The 18,518-nt window shown below is 48.3% G+C and overlaps 1 protein-coding gene across 1 annotated transcript in view; it reads right to left on the bottom strand.

Annotated features, from left to right (window-relative positions):
- LOC142557961 (salivary peroxidase/catechol oxidase-like) overlaps positions 1-18,518 on the bottom strand; it is a 189,869-nt gene that overhangs the window by 140,144 nt on the left and 31,207 nt on the right. Inside the window, exon 6 of the mRNA XM_075670139.1 lies at positions 17,722-17,916. Coding sequence (XP_075526254.1) covers positions 17,722-17,916 — 195 coding nt within the window. The remainder of the gene's footprint in view (positions 1-17,721; positions 17,917-18,518) is intronic.

Genomic DNA, 18,518 nt, shown 5'->3' on the forward strand with positions numbered 1-18,518 from the left:
TAAGACGCAGTGGTTATCATAATTTCACTACACATGTATTAAGTTGGCACATATGGTTCAGATACAGATACCTGTATGCGGACTTGCACGACGTTGATGCGGAGATTAGGATAATTATGACACCCGTAAGGAAGAGGCAGCTGACGGCCGTAAGCTGTTGCGTTCTTTCCGCCAAACTACCCGGCCTGGTAGTGCTGTAAAGATGCTGTATAAAAGTGACACGCGGTGACAGGGAAATTATTATACTTAGCAGCCGACCATACGTTTTGTAGCTTAGGTCTTCTTGTGCGTTTGTGCTACCCTTATTAATGAGCCATTTCTTGACTATGTAACCGCGTTTGTGTGGATGCGTAGACGTGTGCTTTTTGTTGTACTTGTAAAATGCAAATAAAATATTTTCAGGCTTACTCAATCTTTGGTGTCGTGTGCGTTTATTCCAGTCTAGGCCATCGTGCCACCTGGAAACCGCATTCTGTCAGTAGCCCTACACGAAATGCAACAGCTGGAGCGCGGCGGCACAACTCGGGGTAACGGCGGCGTAATAAACGAAAAACCGCTCGGGATGCCCTTAAAAGTCAGTTGAGAGTGTGCCTTAACTCGATATGACTCAGCGCTACATGTATTCTGCTGCGCCTCTTTCGTGTTCCCGCCAGTTTGGTTGCTGTGTGGCAAACGTAGCGCCTACTTATATATGTAGGCGTTACGTTTGCCACACAGCAATTAAACTCGCGGGAGCACGATCAAGGCGCAGCAGCCAGAAACCCAGTAAAGCCACAGAACACCTGGTAAACTGTGCAAAACCCCGTTTCCGTTTCCTGTTGTACAGCGCCACCCGTGGTCGCATACTTTAGTTCACGACGCCACCGCTACGCTTATTTCCGTAGCACTGTGGAAGGTACAGTTTCCCTTCTCTAAGTTTGTATAGGTGTTCTGTGATAGTACTCTCGAGGCAGTGGCGTACCATCTATTTCTCGAGTGGCGGGAAAACCGCGAAGCATCTGATCCTATCTATCTATCTATCTATCTATCTATCTATCTATCTATCTATCTATCTATCTATCTATCTATCTATCTATCTATCTATCTATCTATCTATCTATCTATCTATCGTGTGTTTGGTTTTTCACCTTCTTTTACTTGATGTATTTATAATTTCTTTACTTCACTTAACCACTAGGAATAATTTATATTCTGCTGACTATCGTGTCATTGTCTATCCGCTTGTTATGATTTGGACCGTAGTAATATATATTGCTAATTACTACTACAATAAGAGAAGGAGCCTTGAAATACGTCTGTGTGTTGTTTTAGTTGCTAAAGCATATTTGTGCTTACCCAATGAAGAAAATTACCCGCCCGTCCGTCCCGTAAGACGATCGCTTTCAAGATAGGGTTCGCAGCAGCAGGCAAATTCACCTTCATGCTGCCTCCTGCTTCAACGCGAACTAAGCGGCGAGTACACAACGCTCACGAAGCTATCAGCACTCGCCGCATTGTGCCCCCTTCGCAGATGGATTTCAAGATAGGGGCCCGCGCGTCTCACTTCAGCGCCGACTAAGCGGCAAGAATACAGGCACAGGAAGCTATCAGCATCAGCACTCGTTTATCTGTGTACCTATCACAGATTGCTTCCAAGATACCGCCGGTTTAGCCATACCCATATAGAACCGCTGCCGAAGTAGGATTGATCACTGTTCATAATTGCTCAACGCTGATGGATAAGGAGCGAAAGACCGACAAGGGTTTGTAATGATCGCAACTTCATCAATTGACCTTGCGCCGCCATCCACGGCAGTTCAGTTCGCGGCAGTGCTGTTCTTTGTAGTGGTCGGATGAAATTTCATAACATTCGTATTGACATCAGGCTGTGTTGAGATAATCAAGTGGCCCTGCTTATGAGTGTGGGCGAAGAAAACCTGACAGATGCTGGTGCCTGGTATTAACAAATTATATTTTTACCCGAGCCCGCTCAATCAGGCGGAAGCCTGATTCCGCCGACTTCTCTTCTCGCGTAAGGTCTGTTGAATATTATGCTCCGAAAAAAGAAGAGAAGAAGAAGTGGGAAACGAGCGTGGAGCCGAGCGCGCGCCGGCATTTTTTCAGTTGTTTTTACAAGCGTCGAATAAAAGAAGACGTTCTCTACTTCGGCTCCGCTTCCTGGTTTTCAACATATGGTGCCGTGACCAGGATTTCAGATCTACAGTTAAAAACCCCTGACGATGAAGCGAGCTACCTAAAGAGGACGACCGACCGACGCGATCAACGCGACGACGCTGCGACAGAATCGAAGAACGATCCACGTCATGACGAGACCAACCATTCCCGACGTGACGACATGGAAAGACTACGACGGAAGCGTGCTACCGTTCGAGCGGCGGTCACCAGGATCATCAACGACATGACAACTTTTATGCAGATGGAACCAACGCCATATGGTGAGCTGACCGACCATCTTAACCTATTGAAGATAAAGGAAGCTATGCTTACGGACCTTGATAACCAAGTATAAGAGCATGTTACGGATGATAACCTTGAGGATGAGCTTCAAAGCGTCGGACAGTATCAAGAATCTATCGTCCTCGCGAAATCCCGCGCTGAACGCATTTTATCCGCTCAGCAAACAACGGCTGCGCACACATCTCACGATGACTTTCATCAAGCACGCGCACACGTTAAGCTACCGAAGCTCGATGTGTCGAAGTTTCATGGTGACCCCATTAAATGGCCAGAATTTTGGGATCAATTTGAGTCTACTGTTCTCCAGAACCGATATATCACAGACGTAGACAAATTGAAATATCTTTGGAGCTACTTGAGGGGTAAAGCGGAAGATGTAATCAGCGGCCTGTCGACAACTAACGAGAGCTATAGCACAGCTATAGAACTTCTCAAAGAAAGATTCGGTCAGAAGTCACTGATTGTTAACGACAACATGCGTCGCCTTCTAAACCTACGTAAAGTTCGTTCTTGCGAAGATTTCGAACGGCTTCAAAGGTTGCATGAAGAAGTGCCGACTCGCGTGAGATCCCTGCATACCCTTGGCGTCGAAGAAAAAGAATATGGAGTGCTTCTGAAAACTGCTATAATACAATATCTTCCGCAAGAAATGGGACTCCGTTATAATCAGCGCATCTTGTCTTCGACAAATACAGGCGTTACTAGTGACAGGCTAAATGAAATGTCTGTTCTAGACGTCTTGAGTCTTGAAGAAAGAAGCCGGGAACAGACTATAATAATGACTTCTGACAAGAGAGAACAAGCCTCAACAGCAAAACGACAATCTAATGAGCATTTCCAAGGTTCTGCATCTATGCTAAGCGTGAAACTGGCTCCAGAGATTTGTATATTATGGGGAGACAAAGATCACTCGGTGGATGTCTGCCCAACGGAACTGACATTAGACGAGAAAAGCAGTAACTACGGAAATTAGGATGCTATTTCCGCTGCGCTAGACAATTTCACAAAGCTAAGGAATGCCGAAGCTGGAAGAGACTAAGCTGTGCGAAATGCAAGGGACGACATATCACCACGATGTATGACCCAAAATGGAAGCAGAAGAATACAGAAACGCAGACAACTGTTTCCAGCTCATCGACGGACTCGCTAAAGTAAAGAGTTATTCTGCAGACCGCCCAAGTTTGGGCTCTGGGCACTGGAAGCAAATGCTTTGTAAGAATGTTGATTGATGGCGGCGGTCAACGCACCTTCATCACGGAAGAATTGTCTAGGAAGCTGAAAGCCACTGTGTTAGCCGAAGAGCAGCTCACAATCTCGGGATTTGTAAACGATTCAGCACCGCGGAAATATTATCGAAGAGTAAGAGTCACGATGCATAGCCAGTACGACTTAAACTCACTAGAAGTAGAGGCGATAGAAGTTCCCGAAATATGCAATGACTTGTCAGCATTGACAGATACAAATGTACTTGCAAAGTTGAAAAGCAAGAACTTACGTTTGGCTGATGTCAACGCAGTTCAGGTCTCGCCTGAGCCTGGAATAAGCATCTGTGAAGAAGTGCGCACAAACTACCGAGCGCAAGAGCAGACGACATTGCGGCCGTCCTCAACAAGAGAAAAAGAAAGACGAGGGAGGCTCGTGGAGCGCGTGAAAAGGGTCTCGCGCAACGGAGATCGTTGGAACGCCGGCGCGACTAGGGCCACCGGGCCTACGGAACCCACATCTACCGGTGCGGTTCACCTGACCGAGCGTCCGTCTTCGGGACAGGGAACGCCTCGGGTCGTTGCACGGCACGAGACCCCGGAACGGCCTGCTGCAGCCTCGAACCCGCATCTACGCGCGAGGTTCGGGAGAGCGAGCGTCCGTCGTCGAGACGAGGAGCGCCTCGGGTCGTTGCCTTGCACGAGGCCTCAGGTCGGCCTGCCGGCATCTTGGAACCCGCGTCTACGCGCGAGGTTCGGGTGACCGGGCGACCGAGCGGCCTGTTCTCGTCTACGGAGCTGTCGGCCGTCCACCTTTTCCTGCCCCGTGCTGCTGCGTCTGCTCTACCACGCCGGTCCTCCTCATACAAGCGAGTGCTCCACCGCAAGGACTCATCGTCTCACCACACTCCGGCCTTCAACCGCAACTTCGTGAGACTATATTTGTCTTGCTTACGAATAGCCTGGCATGCGTGGTTCTAGTTGAAGGTATTCTTCGTGATTATGTGCGGTCTAATATAATTGTCGTGTGTTTGCTAATCATGCACCGTCTCCTCCATCTTCTTCGCGTCACACGCTTTGCAACGTGACGATCCTAACAACATCACAGCATCCTTATAGGTGCCGACTATTACTGGCAGCTTGTCAGCGGAAGAATTCATCGACTGGATGACTCCTTGACCGCCATCTAAACTATCATAGGATGGACACTTCATGGAAATACCAGAAGTCCACCTAAGTTCTACAAGCCGGAAACCGTAAGGAACTTCAACATATGCCTAACGGAAGCCAATGTTTCCCAGCAACTGATGTCTTCCTGGGAAATAGAACATCTGGGACTGACTAACGAAGACAGACTTTCGAAAGATGACGAACACGTCCTGAAGAACTTCGTGGAAACAACTATTAGAAACAATGGTCGCGATCAAGTTGAACTGCCGTGGCGCAGCAATTGTTCCCAGCTTAAAGATAACCGGGATATCACGTTAAAGAGGCTGGAGTCCTTGCAGAGTACGCTACATCGAGAACCAGAGTTTCAGAAGGAATATGACACTGCCATTGGGAGCTACTATAACAAAGACTATGCTGAGAAGGTCACAATGAACAGCACGAGTGAATATATCATGTACTATATGCCACACCGAGCAGTAGTGCGACATGACAGAACTACGACTGATGTACGGGTGGTATCCGACGCCTTTTCTCATGCTCCGGAGTCACCTTCACTCAACGACGTCTTGTGGACAGGGCCGAATTTGAACCTCAAAATCATCGACTTACGGCTGAAGTTTTGCAGCTTCAAGATTATAATTTCCGCCGATATCGAAAAAGCGTTTCTTCAAATATCGCTGGCTGAACAAGACCGAGACGCGTTTCATTACTTCTGGTTTGAAGAAGGATCTTACAATATTGAAGAACTGCGCATCACAAGGGTTCCTTTTGGTGCCGGCAGCAGTCCGTTTCTCCTTGCTACAACTCTGCGACACCACTTCCAAGTGGTAGAAGACAAATACCCTTCTACTGCCAAACTATTGAAATATCTTCACAAAATGGCGGCTACTAATAGTGTGTCGGCTACTGAAGGACATTCATGGAATCCTTGGGCCGAAATATCTGCTTCAGGAGTCCAGAAAACAAAGAAGCCGATACAGAGACAGAGACTGCGAAAAGAGAAAGCGATGCCATGAAATTAAGAAAAGAGGATATGGAACTTTTCGGATTTTGTCTAGCGTGGGATGATTTCTATTTAGTTGTGCGTGAAATATGTAAGCAAGTCACAAAACCACAGGCTCTGCGAAATCACTTGGAGCAGTGGCATGGGAGCATTCACACCTTTGGTCGGGGTGACCAAACTGCTGACACGTCCGTGCTCCACCCGGCGGGTGGAGGGAAGTCGTCGGGGCACAGCTCCTTGTCATCGTCGTCCTCATCGTCGTCTTCAACGTCATCGTCTTCCGCCCCGCGACACTCGAGCGGGCCTGCCGGGCGCCCGTCGTCAACATCAAAGGCTCCATCTGGGTCCTCACTGTCAGGAAGGCACAGCAGTGGGGTGAAAAGGCTAAAACGCAACAACCACATGCTGGCCCCCGTTGTCCAGGTGGAGCGAATGCCACTTCCACGACAGCCTGAAGCCATGGCCGCCCGCAACATCTCGTCAGGCCTTGAAAAGGAATTACCTTCACCCCAGCAGCCACTACCTTTAACCCCTTGAGGGCTAGGAATGCTGTCTGGGCCGGGGCCAGGGCAGGCCAGTCACATAACACCCGACGCATGCACCAGCAGCACGTCAGCAGTGGTGGCTGCGACGGCTTCCACTGCGACACCTACTCCCATCAGGAAGACACCTGCCAGCAATGGTTCCACCACGAGCACAGCAAAGTGCTCATGCTGCCGACGGCAATTTTCACTCATGCAAAGTGCGCGCTTCTAGTGGCAACGCGTTGTGGAGACCGCCACAGACGCTGTACGACCTAGAATCTGCCGGACAGGCTCCGTATTGTGAAGAAACAAGCACGCGCAAATCGTTCGGCCGGGAGCTGTTGAATATTATGCTCCCAAAAAAGAAGAGAAGAAGAAGTGAGAAACGAGCGTGGAGCCGAGTGCGCGCCGGCATTTTTTTAGTTGTTTTTACAAGCGTCGAATAAAAGAAGACGTTCTCTACTTCGGCTCCGCTTCCTCGTTTTCAGCAAGGTCAGCGTGCTGGGCGTGGCACGTAAGGACGAGGACGTCCATTTGACGTATCACAAACGAGGGGCACGTCAACGTGAGGAAGCATGATATATTACGTGTGTTCACCTGTCATTGAAGGGTATAGTTTTCGCGTTCGCTTTCACATGTTAATTGTACGGACTGTCCTAATTTGCACACCTTCTTTTTCACTCTCTGTAATGTACATTCCTATATGTGGTACGTACTTGTGTTCTTATGATGCAATTACCCCCTACTGAATGCCCGAATGGGAGAAATGTTGGTGTACTAATAAATAAATAAATGTTGTGGTTACCGACCGATGCTTGCGTCGGTGCTTACGTAAGTTTGACGTCATGTGGTTAGAATAAAAGAGATTGGAATAGTTTTACCTTATAGGGCCCTTGGTATTGACATTGTTCTGGACGTTAAACCCAGGTAATATTCTACAACATACGTACGATAAGTCGTGATTACACAATGGAATTCAACAGTTAGACCTGCGAGAGGTTTGATTTCACTTTTGATAGAGCTCAAAAGACTGAGGCTGCAACACAATGTATGCCATCTCGGCACAAGAGTTAAAATAGTTACATTCAGTAGTTAGAGCATTTCATAAGCCAACGATCTTGACACGTGTACTTCTTTGTCTTTATCGGCCGACACGTTTCACCGCCTAACAAATGTTATCGTAGAGCGCAGGACGTGCCTGCATGTATCGGAAGTTTGTGGAACGTTATCGATGCTTCCATCCGCTGTCTGTAACCGAACCTGGTATAGTCTGATCGCATGTTATCGTGGCGCGAATAATGTAGAACTTTGTAGAAGGCACGTGGGTCCCAGCGATTACTCTGGAACATTGGACGACGGAAGTATAAAAGCCGACGCGCTTGACCCGCAGATCAGATTTTCGACGATCGCCGAACGTGTTCGCCACTATCGTTGTGCTATATGTGCAACCTGCTTTGTGGGCACTGGTTCGCCCAATAAAAGTTAGTTTTTAGTTCACAGTATTGCTACTGTGTTCTTCAACGTCACCACCACGTGACATCTGGTGGAGGTGCTTTACGTTCATGTACCGGACGCCTCCGACAAGCCGTAATCCAAGCCCGGACCGCAAAGACAACACCAACGTCGTCCAAGAACACCGAGCAAGCCGCCAGCTACAGCAGCTGCCCGCGGAACACGGTCTTCTACCAGATACGACCAAGAAGACAGTCCAAGAAGATCGTCCAGAAACGAACAAGAAGACATCCCCAATGGCAGCCGCAGCAGCCCCAATAATTCTTCAGCAGCCCAGGGAACCACCGACATTCTAGCGTTCCACATTTGAGGACCCGGAAAGCTGGCTGGAAACGTATGAGAGGGTGGTTACGTTTAACAGCTGGGAAAGCGACGACAAGCTGTGACATGTCTATTCTGCATTGGAGGACGCCGCCAGAACGTGGTTCGAGAACCGAGAAGCCACCTTAACGACCTGGGACCTGTTCCGAAGCGCCTTCCTGCAGACATTCGCAAGCGTCGTACGCCGAGAACGAGCCCAAGCGCTATTAGAAACCCGGGTGCAGCTACCTAATGAGACAACCGCGATCTTCACGGAGGAAATGAGCCGTCTATTCCGCCACGCCGACCCTGAAATGCCCTAGGAGTAGAAGGTCCGCCTACTCATGCGTGGTGTGAAGGAGGAACTTTTTGCCGCAATGGTACGAAGCCCACCGAAGACCGTTGACGAGTTTCTTCCTGAGGCCACCAGCATCGAGAAGACACTCGAGATGTGAAACCGGCAATTCGACAGCCGCACCAACTCTACAAACTACGCCGTAGTTCAATCACTGGCCTCCGATGACTTGCGCAAGGCTATGAGGGCAGTCGTACGAGAGGAGCTTCAGAAGATCATCCCGTCGTCGCAGCCTCAAGCGGCCTCGATCGCTGACATCGTGCAAGATGAGGTTCAGCGGTCGCTTAGATTTCCGGAGGTGCAACCTCAATTACCGCAACCCCAGTCAGAAACGATGACCTACGCCGCCGTCGCACGCCGTCAACGTCCTCCTCCGTGACCGCGCCAGGGCCCTGTAACGCCGCAATTCCGTCGACCACTGCCGCCGCCAGCACGCCCACCCGTCGGCAAGCGCAGCTACCCGAGGAAGACAGACGTTTGGCGCGCTGTTGACTACCGCCCGCTCTGCTACCACTGCGGAGAAGCGGGTCACCTCTACCGACGACGCGCATACCGGGAGATGGGACCGCGAGGTTTTGCCGTCAACGCTCCGCCCCCGCAACAAGGTGAACAACATCGCGATATCGCTGACTACCTCGCAGCTACTCAGTGGAGCTCTCGACGACCGTCGCATTCGCCATCACCAGGCCGCTACCTGTCGCCGCAGCGCCGACCGTACACTGGCCCAGCCCGGAGCCGGTCAGGGAGCCCATATCCGGAAAACTAAAAGTAGCAACCAATGGAGGTGCGGTTGCTGTTTGTCAAACTGACGAAGATCCTCCGCCGCCGACGAAGACGACGAAGAGACCATCTAGACGACATAATAATGACACGCCGCCGTCCCGACGATGTCTGGAAGCAAAGAATGCGATGACGAAAGACGACCTGACGACGTCCCATACCAGCCACAGGTCGACGCAACGCAGTCGTGATCCGACGCCAAGACCGAACTGTAATGCAAGACAAAGAACCACCGACCTCGACGTGCTTCTCGACGGCCACGCAGTCACCGCCTTTGTCGACACAGGGGTTGATTACTCCCTCATGAGTGGACACATCGCCGCCCAGTTGAAGAAAGTTAAGACTACGTCGGAAGGCCCTCAAATTCGGACCGCTGGATGACACCTCATAACGCCGATTGGAATGTGCAGAGCAAGAATTACCATTCACGAGCGGGCTTAGCCTGTCACCTTCGTTATCCTCCAACAGTTTCTACGAGACGTCATTCTGGGCATGGACTTCCTCAACCAACACGGCGCTGTCATCGACCTGAAGTCAAAGTCAATAACACAGCCGGAAGATCATGCGATAGCGCCGGAGGGCCTTCCTAGTCACCGGGCCTTGAGTATGCTCGAAGATCAAGTGTCCATCCCGCACGCTCGAGCATTGTTATTTCGGTCGGCACCGAAACACCCGCTGACGTAGAAGGCGTCATCGAAGGCGACCAACGTCTACTGCTCGACCGTGAAATTTGCGTCGCAAGAAGGATCGCTCGACTGCACGGAGGAAACACGAAAGTGTTCCTGACAAACTTCAGCCAGGAGTTCAAGTACATCAACAAGGGCACGACGATCGCATACATCGAGGAAATTCTGGAAAATAGCAATGCGTTTGTCCTCTCGCATCCTGCCACATCTACCCCGACGACAGTAGTTCCTGAGCCAGACTTCGATATCGAATCCAAGTCTCCCCACGATTAAGCAACAACAGCTCAGAAGTCTACTTCGACGATACAAAGAGTGCACTCGACCTCTCCGCCAGAGCCCATACCGAGTTTCGACGCGAGAACGTGAAGCTATAAGGCACCAAGTCGACGAAATGCTCCGCGACGATATCATCCAGCCGTCCAAAAGCCCGTGAGCATCTCGTGTAGTCTTGGTGAAAAAAAAGGACGGAACCCTACGTTTCTGCGTGAATTATCGTCGTCTGAACAAGATCACGAAGGATGTATACCCCCTCCCACGGATAGACGACGCATAGGATCGGCTCTGCAACGCTAAATACTTCTCGTCGATGGACCACAAATCTGGCTATTGGCAAATAGAAGTCGACGAAAGAGTTCGCGAAAAGACGGCCTTCATCACCCTAGACGGCCTCTACGAGTTCAAGGTTATGCCATTCGGACTGTGCTTGGCACCTGCAACGTTCCAGCGGGTGATGGACACGGTTTTCGCTGGATTGAAGTGGCAGACCTGTCTCGTTTACTTGGATGACGTAGTCGTCCTCGCAGTAAATTTCGACGATCACCTGAGGCGGCTTGCGACAGTACTAGAGGCCATCGAGTCATCGGGGCTCACGCTGACACCGGAAAAGGGCCGCTTCGCTTACGATGAGCTTCTGTTCCTAGGCAACGTAATCAGCAAATCTGGTTTCCCCCCAGACCCGCAAAAGACAGCTGCCATCGCGCAGTTCCTGCAACCCATCGACAAGAAGGCAGTGCGTAGATTCCTTGGCATGTGTGCCTACTACAGGCGCTTTGTCAAGGACTTCTCACGCATCGCTGAGCCGTTGACACGTATAACTAAATGTGATGTTGAGTTCAAGTGGGAAACGCCGCAGTCCGATGCATTCGAAGAACTCAAACGACGCATGCAGTCGCCGCCGGTATTTGCGCACTTCGACGAGTACGCCGATACAGAAATCCATACTGACGCCTGTAGCCTAGGCCTCAGTGCCGTTCTATTCCAGAGGAGCAACGGAGGTGAACAGGTGATAGCTTATGCTAGCCGGTCGCTGTCAAAAGCGGAAGGCAACTATTCTTCGCCTGAAAAGGAATGCCTCGCCATCGTTTGGGCTACAGCTAAATTTCGCCCTTATTTATATGGCAGGCTATTCAAAGTCGTCAGCGACCATCACGCGTTGTGTTGGCTAACGAATATAAAGGATCCTTCAGGACGACTGGCGCAGTGGAGCCTCAGACTACAAGAATACGACATCACTGTAACCTACAAGTCGGGACAAAAACACTCCGATGCCGATTGCCTATCACGCGCCCGCATTGACCCGCCGTCGGAAAAGGACGAGAATGACAACGCATTCCTTGGATTGATAAGCGCGGAAGACTTCGCTGAACAGCAACGGGCCGACCCGGAGCTAAACGGCCTCGTCGAATATTTGGAAGGGCACAACAACGTTGTCCCCAGGGCATGTAAGCGCGGATTATCTTCCTTGCCGCTTGAAAACAATCTACTCTTGAAGAACTTCTCACCAGTCCGCGCCAACTACCTTCTCCAGAACTACCAGAAGTACTTTGCGCCCTACATGACGTTCCGACCGCCAGGCACCTCGGCTTCTCCCGGACGCTATCGAGGATACAAGAAAGGTATTACTGGCCGCGCCTAACAGCCGATGTCGCCCGTTATATCAAGACATGCCGAGACTGTCAGCGACGCAAGACACCACCCACAAGGCCAGCCGGATTACTACAGCCGATCAAGCCTCCTTGCCGACCCTTTCAGCCGATCGGGATGGACTTGTGGCCGTTTCCGACGTCAACCTCCGGAAATATGTGGATTGTTGTGGCGACGGACTGAAACTAAAGCTCTGCCGAAAGGTAGCGCAGCCGAAGTGGAAATATTTTTCGTCGAAAGCATTCTGCTGCGACATGGCGCCCCAGATGTCCTCGTCACCGACAGAGGAACGGCCTTTACAGCGGAGCTCACCCAAGCCATTCTTCTGTATAGTCAGACAAGGCACAAGAGGACAACTGCCTACCACCCACAGACGAATAGTCTTACGGAGTGCCTGAATAAAACCCTCGCCGACATGCTAGCAATGTACGTCGACGCCGAACACAATACTTGGGATGCCATCCTGCCGTATGTAACATTCGCTTACAACATGGCGGTGGAAGAAACAACACAGATCACCCCGTTAAAGCTGGTTTACGGCATGAAGCCGACGATGACGCTCGACGCCATGCTGCCGCACGTCACTGAGGAGGAGAATGATTACGTTGCTACCTATCTCCAACGCGCCGAAGAAGCCCGACAGCTCGCCCGCCTACGGATCAAGAACCAGCAGCGTACCGACAGCCGACTCTACAACCTCCGACGACGCTTCGCCGATTACCAGCCCGGTTACCGTGTTTGGGTTTGGACCCCGATACGCCGAGGAGGACTGAGTGAGAAACTATTGCGACGCTATTTCGGACCCTACAAGATCATCCGACATATTGGCGAACTAGGCTATGAGGTCGTGCCAGACGGCATTTCGCATTCACAGCGGCGCCAGGCACGATCTGAAGTGGTCCACGTAGTGCGTCTGAAGCCCTTTTATGCACGCTGACGAACTTCCTTATTTTTGTTGTTTTCTTTGCTACGAGTGCTTTTCTTTATTTTCTTTCTTTTGCAGCATCGGGTCGATGCTTTTTAAGAGGGGGGTATTGACACGTGTACTACTTTTTTCTTTATCGCCCGACACGCTTGACCGCCTAACAAATGTTATCGTACAGCGCAGGAAGTGCCTGCATGTATCGGAAGTTTGTGGAATGTTGTCGATGCTTGCATCCGCTGTCTGTAACCGAACCTTGTATAGTCTGATCGCATGTGTTCGCGACGCGAATAATGTAGAACTTTGTGGTAGGCACGCGAGTCCCAGCGATTACACTGGAACATTCGACGACGGATGTATAAAAGGCGACGCGCTTGACCCGCAGATCAGATTTTCGACGATCGCCGAACGTGTTCGCCGCTATCGTTGTGCTATATGTGTAGCCTGTTTTGTGGGCACAGGTTCACCCAATAAAAGTTAGTTTTGTCGTTCACACTATTGCTACTGTGTTCTTCAACGTCACCACTACGTGACAATCTCATGTTGTAGGGCAGACTAAACTTTGGGCGCAGTTGCTTACAATACTTAAACCGGAGCCTTCCCTTCGCCCGCAGGTTAAGAGCAAGCTTTAGCTCTGGGCAAGCTCCGACGCAGCCTATTCAAATACATGTAAAACGCAAAAACGTTTGTCTGAGATAACCGCTGTACCAATTTTGATAAAATTTGTTGCATTTGAGATAGAAAGTTATGCTCTAGTGACTGTTGAAAGCGGAATTTCAATTTATGTCTTGAATTTTGTTAAAAAAGGTTTTCAAATATTGCACAGTTTGAAAAGATATAAGCACAAAGTTTACAAATTCTAGGCGCCGCAGCAAGAACAGATATTGCGGTTCTGTAAACGGCATCCATTAGATCATTCAAAGCGGAGAAATTAGATATCTCATTTTATTTCTTACGTGAATGCGTTACGTTGCTCACAAAGATTCTCCAAAAGCTGTATTTCCATATTACTAAAATTTCCGATATTCATATGTAACGTATTAATTTTGTCCGCTTTAGATGTACTGTTATATGCTATCCGCAGAAATGTATTGCATGTTTTCTATGTTGAGTTGCATAGTTGTAAACTTGATATTTTAGTGTTCCGAAAATTTTCAATTTTTGCAAGTTTTAATAAAAAATGACGACCAAGCTCAGAAATTCCAAGCTAACAGTCACTAGCCTTTAAATTTTTCTTTCAAATGCAATAAACAGCGTCAAATTTGGTGCAGTGGTAGCCGAGAAAAACGAATTCTCCTTTTACATGTATTTAGATAGGAGGAGCCGAGCTCATGCGTCCGCTAAATATTTTAATATGATTGTGTTTTTCAATGAGGTTAGGCGGTCCGCAACAAACTGGGCATGATGGAAGTAGCGCATGCAGAATTTTTTTACTGCGGGAACGGCCTAGCGCCAGGCCTTTTCCGCAACACGAACGTGCACCGCAAATCCCGGATGTCATGCGCGTCAGCGCGTCGCGAGGAGGCAGAAGAGAATTTTCGCAGACATGGCAGGGGAGTAAAGAGGGATTAAGGGGTTTCACGTGCGAAAAGGACTATCTGCTTATGAGGCACGCTGTAGCGGGGAACTCTGGACCAACCGGGGTTCTTTAATGTGCACGTAGGTCTAAGTAAACGGGTGTTTCCGCATTTCGCCCCCATTGAAATGCGACCGCCGTCGCCGGGATTCGAAGCCCCCGCGACCTCCTGCTCAGCATCCCAACACCATAGCCACTAAGCAACCGCGGTGGGTTACGTAGTACGTAGTAAAGAAAAGCATTAATTACATGTCGACTCTATCATGAAACAAGATTTAGCTTCAGCTGTATTTTCTTTGGACTTTCCAGCCTGCAGCTGAAAGTGCCCGCTTTCGAAAATGATGGGGGGAGGAAGGGAGCAGATGGAACATTTTGCCCACACACTTTATACAGTGGGAAGGCGACTGCCCCCCGGTAACTACACCTGTGTGTCGAGGTTACGCACAACAAAATACAATCAGCACAAAGAAGTTACATTATCTAGAAAAAACAAGAAATAGAGCGACCGCAGGTGTGCGCGGCCTTGCAGATTGCAACCCAGTTTCTAGGGCAGCTGTTGCTTTCGAGCTGTTGCAATATGAGCTCCAGTTTCCTGTAATTGCATCGCCTTAAAAAATTGCTCGTAAATTGCTGTTCATTTTAAACGTCAACAATTCATCGACACACATTTCACTTCAGGTTCATAGCGTTCAAGCCATTTTCACGAAATTTGATCTTGGTGACAGTTGCAGCTCTGCCTGGGCAATTCGGTAAAAATTCTGACCCTCTTGTCAGACTTACTCCTCACACTCTAGAGCACTTGCGAACGTATTTAATTGCCCAAGTCCCAATCACTCACGGACTCTGAGCATTCCTAAACGTATCACCCATTATCTGGTCCTTGCTGGTAGCAATCGCAAATATGCTGCCTAGTTTATTTCCACTATCTGAAAGCGAAGGTTCAAGTAATATTAGTAACGCTTCTAAATGATCACGAACCATCAAAACATCGCGACACCTTCCACTTCAGATCAGCTCATTCCTTCCGAGTATATATTTTCTCAAACGCCGCGTCGTCTTTAAAATTTGGGAATTGTAGCTGATAACAGTAAATGCCTCATTCAATCATTTGGTAAGAATATTATTTTTTGAAAAACGCTATATCTGATCAACCGGGATTTAACACTGCACAAACGCTTGCCGTTGCGTTCCTCTTAGGTTTTCAAAAGTGGACCTCGTTTTTCCAAGTCATGCCAGGGCAGCGGTCTAAGTTATACGACGCTGGAAAAACGCACAAATAAAGTTGCTAAGCCCTTGCATGCGTAGTCTATTACAAATAGCCTATTTGAACCGCCTATTTTGAATGTTGGCTGCACATCTACTATACCTTGCCCCTAATGTTTTCCAAATATGAACAAGGTGCTATGTTTAGATTTCATGAAAGGCACCAGAGAAACAGACTGTGGGTTTCGTCAACCGCAAGAAAATTGAAAAAGCTAGGCTTAAGTTATAATTTGGAACACTTCCATTTAAGCAGAAACGTGAAAGTTTCGCAATTCATTTAACATTCGTGCCTCGTTGAATTGTTTTAGGAGTCTGATAACATTTTGAATAAATCTAGTATGGCCCCCTGGTGCGCTTGAATAACTAACTTTCAACGAATGCCGTAATGAACCGACAGACATTGAACATTTATCGCTGATAATCATGAACACGCTTCCTACTTAAAAGAAATATAGGCACCACGCCTGGTATATAGTTTACCGTGGAAATCGTAAAAACGAGCCAAACGCCGTTTTTTAAACGCAGAAGCAGCCTGAGAAAGCGAGTATCTGGTAATTATTTTCGAAGCCACCTGTGTTACTCTAACAGTTCTAAATTTCTGTACGCACCACCAAGAAATGGGGGGGGGGCACTTCGTGAAAATATTAAATCTTTGGTGGTTTTGCCTCTGCTAGGGAACATGTGCTAGTGTAACTCTTGTGCAGAGACAGGCTGAAAATGAAATGGACAGACAATGTGTAAAGTGACACACTGCCGATAACAACAATCAAGTCCGTAGTGTTGTAATGGTATCCCAATGGCTCTACGCATTCGACAAGGTTGTTTTCATCAGCATATCTAGAAAAGCTCGTAATTACAGAGCGAAATTCTACAGTTAGAGCTGTATTATGTTTTATTCGTTTTTTTATTTTGTGGGTAAATGCGCTGAGGCAGCAATGCTATGTTTATAATCTCTGGACAGAGACTCAGTAGTTGCGGTATTTGATATTCCAACAACTTCATGCCATAAACATGTACATAAATAGCACAATCGTTAGGGGCAGTGGACTGCAATTTTTTATTTGTACTCCAGCCCTAGGTGGCAGGTTAAATATAATAAGCTGATTTTGCGTTTTCAAATATAATGAGGCGTTCCAAAAAAGAAAAAAAGAAAAGACTGGGCGTCATCGAAGAAGCGCAACTGAAATTTTTTCTAACGGGAACTGAGCGTCGTAGCCATCTCCGCTAATCGAACGTGCAAGGTGCATAAAATTCATGGTCTGCTACAGCTCGTCCTGGTAAGCCATGAAATCCCACATTTCATGCCCCCCGCCCCCGTGCCGGGGATAGGTAATTGAAAAAAAAAAGCATTGCTTATATAGGCAATGTTTTTAGAAAAAAATATATCACGTTAGCTGTTTTGTTGGATGTGGCGGCGTGCAGGCGAGAGTGCCCGCCTTTAAGAATGGTGGAGGCGTAGTAGCGAATGGCATAATTTTTCCCGGCACTTTTGACGAAAAAGGTGGCAAGTGTGCACCTTCCTCCCTTCCCTCCCAGTCTTCACAACCTCTCCGGTAAGTACGCGTGCGCTGTTGCGGCAGAAACGAGTTGCCGAGCATGCATTGCCATCGGTGTTATTGCCTTGACAGTAGAACGTCACACTAGAGAAGCAGTACGTGGCAGCTAATATTGAGTTTAAAATGACAATAAAAATGTACGGACTAGGAAATGAGCACTATTTTGTACAAGAAGCTCACTCTTCGGTTCTGTTTGAAGGCGCAAATGTATATACGCTCGTCTTGCATTTGAGAAAGCACATGAAAAACGTCAGACCGTGTATCGCTTTGGACAGTCTATGATATATGCCAAGCACGCAAAAATTCACGCTATGCTAAAAAAATATAGTGTTGAGAAAACTATGAATAATTTAGTGGCAAAGTGTGCATCTTTTGGGCAGATGCTGTGAGTAAGACTAATTTCATTTGTGTTCAAAAAGGCGAACTGAGAGTCGCTGAAGTTTACTTAGGATGATGGAAGGAGACCCGCAAAATCATTCTTAAATTGCTTACCGAAATCGGTCTCCAGTTGTCCTAGGAGGGCGGGTCCAGCCAGCGATATGTCGTGTGTGACCAATTGGCCAAACATTACACCTATATTTGTCAGATGCCGGTCATGGGCGTGCTTTTGCGGGTTGATCGTCATGGACACCAGCCGGGCACTAGGAAGAGGATCGCCGCTAACCGAGAGCCGCACGGAATACACGCCTGCAATGATGTTTATTGAGTGTCCGCAAAGTTCCATGCAAGTAAATGGGGGTAGTGGTACCCAGCCAAAAATTCTGTATTGGCGACTGTTCTTATCGTTTTTTTTTAGTATTCATTCTGGGCCAACTTGTTACCCCTTAACACCGGCTGTGAGTAGATATTTGTAGCACTTGCATTCCATGGCACGTAACGTGAGGAGAGCTAGGAACACGATAAAATAATTCCCTGCACCATTAACGATAATACAGAGCCATTCCACTTTCAGAACTGTTGCCTAAGGTTTTCCATTTGCACATAAGGAAATGATGCTTAGAACAAGAGTCGAATTCTCACACGCTTTTTCTTAATGGATTCTTTTAGGGAGATACCTTTCTATCGCTCAGAAAGTTCTCCCGTACATAAACATGTGCCTTTGAACAGCATGCGATCATAACATGCTCGGGTATCATCCAACAACTGAGCTATTGCACTTAGGGCAGCAAGGACAGAGGTATCTCACAAAACAAATGGATTCCCAAGCTTGTAATTTCTTCCTTATTGCGCATGAATAACTTCAAAGACAGCTGACAAGTCCACATTCACCCGCAGTGTCAGAGCCCTTT

The sequence above is a fragment of the Dermacentor variabilis genome, chromosome 9 (genome assembly GCF_050947875.1).
Source record: "Dermacentor variabilis isolate Ectoservices chromosome 9, ASM5094787v1, whole genome shotgun sequence".
In the NCBI taxonomy this organism is placed as follows: Eukaryota; Metazoa; Arthropoda; class Arachnida; order Ixodida; family Ixodidae; genus Dermacentor; species Dermacentor variabilis.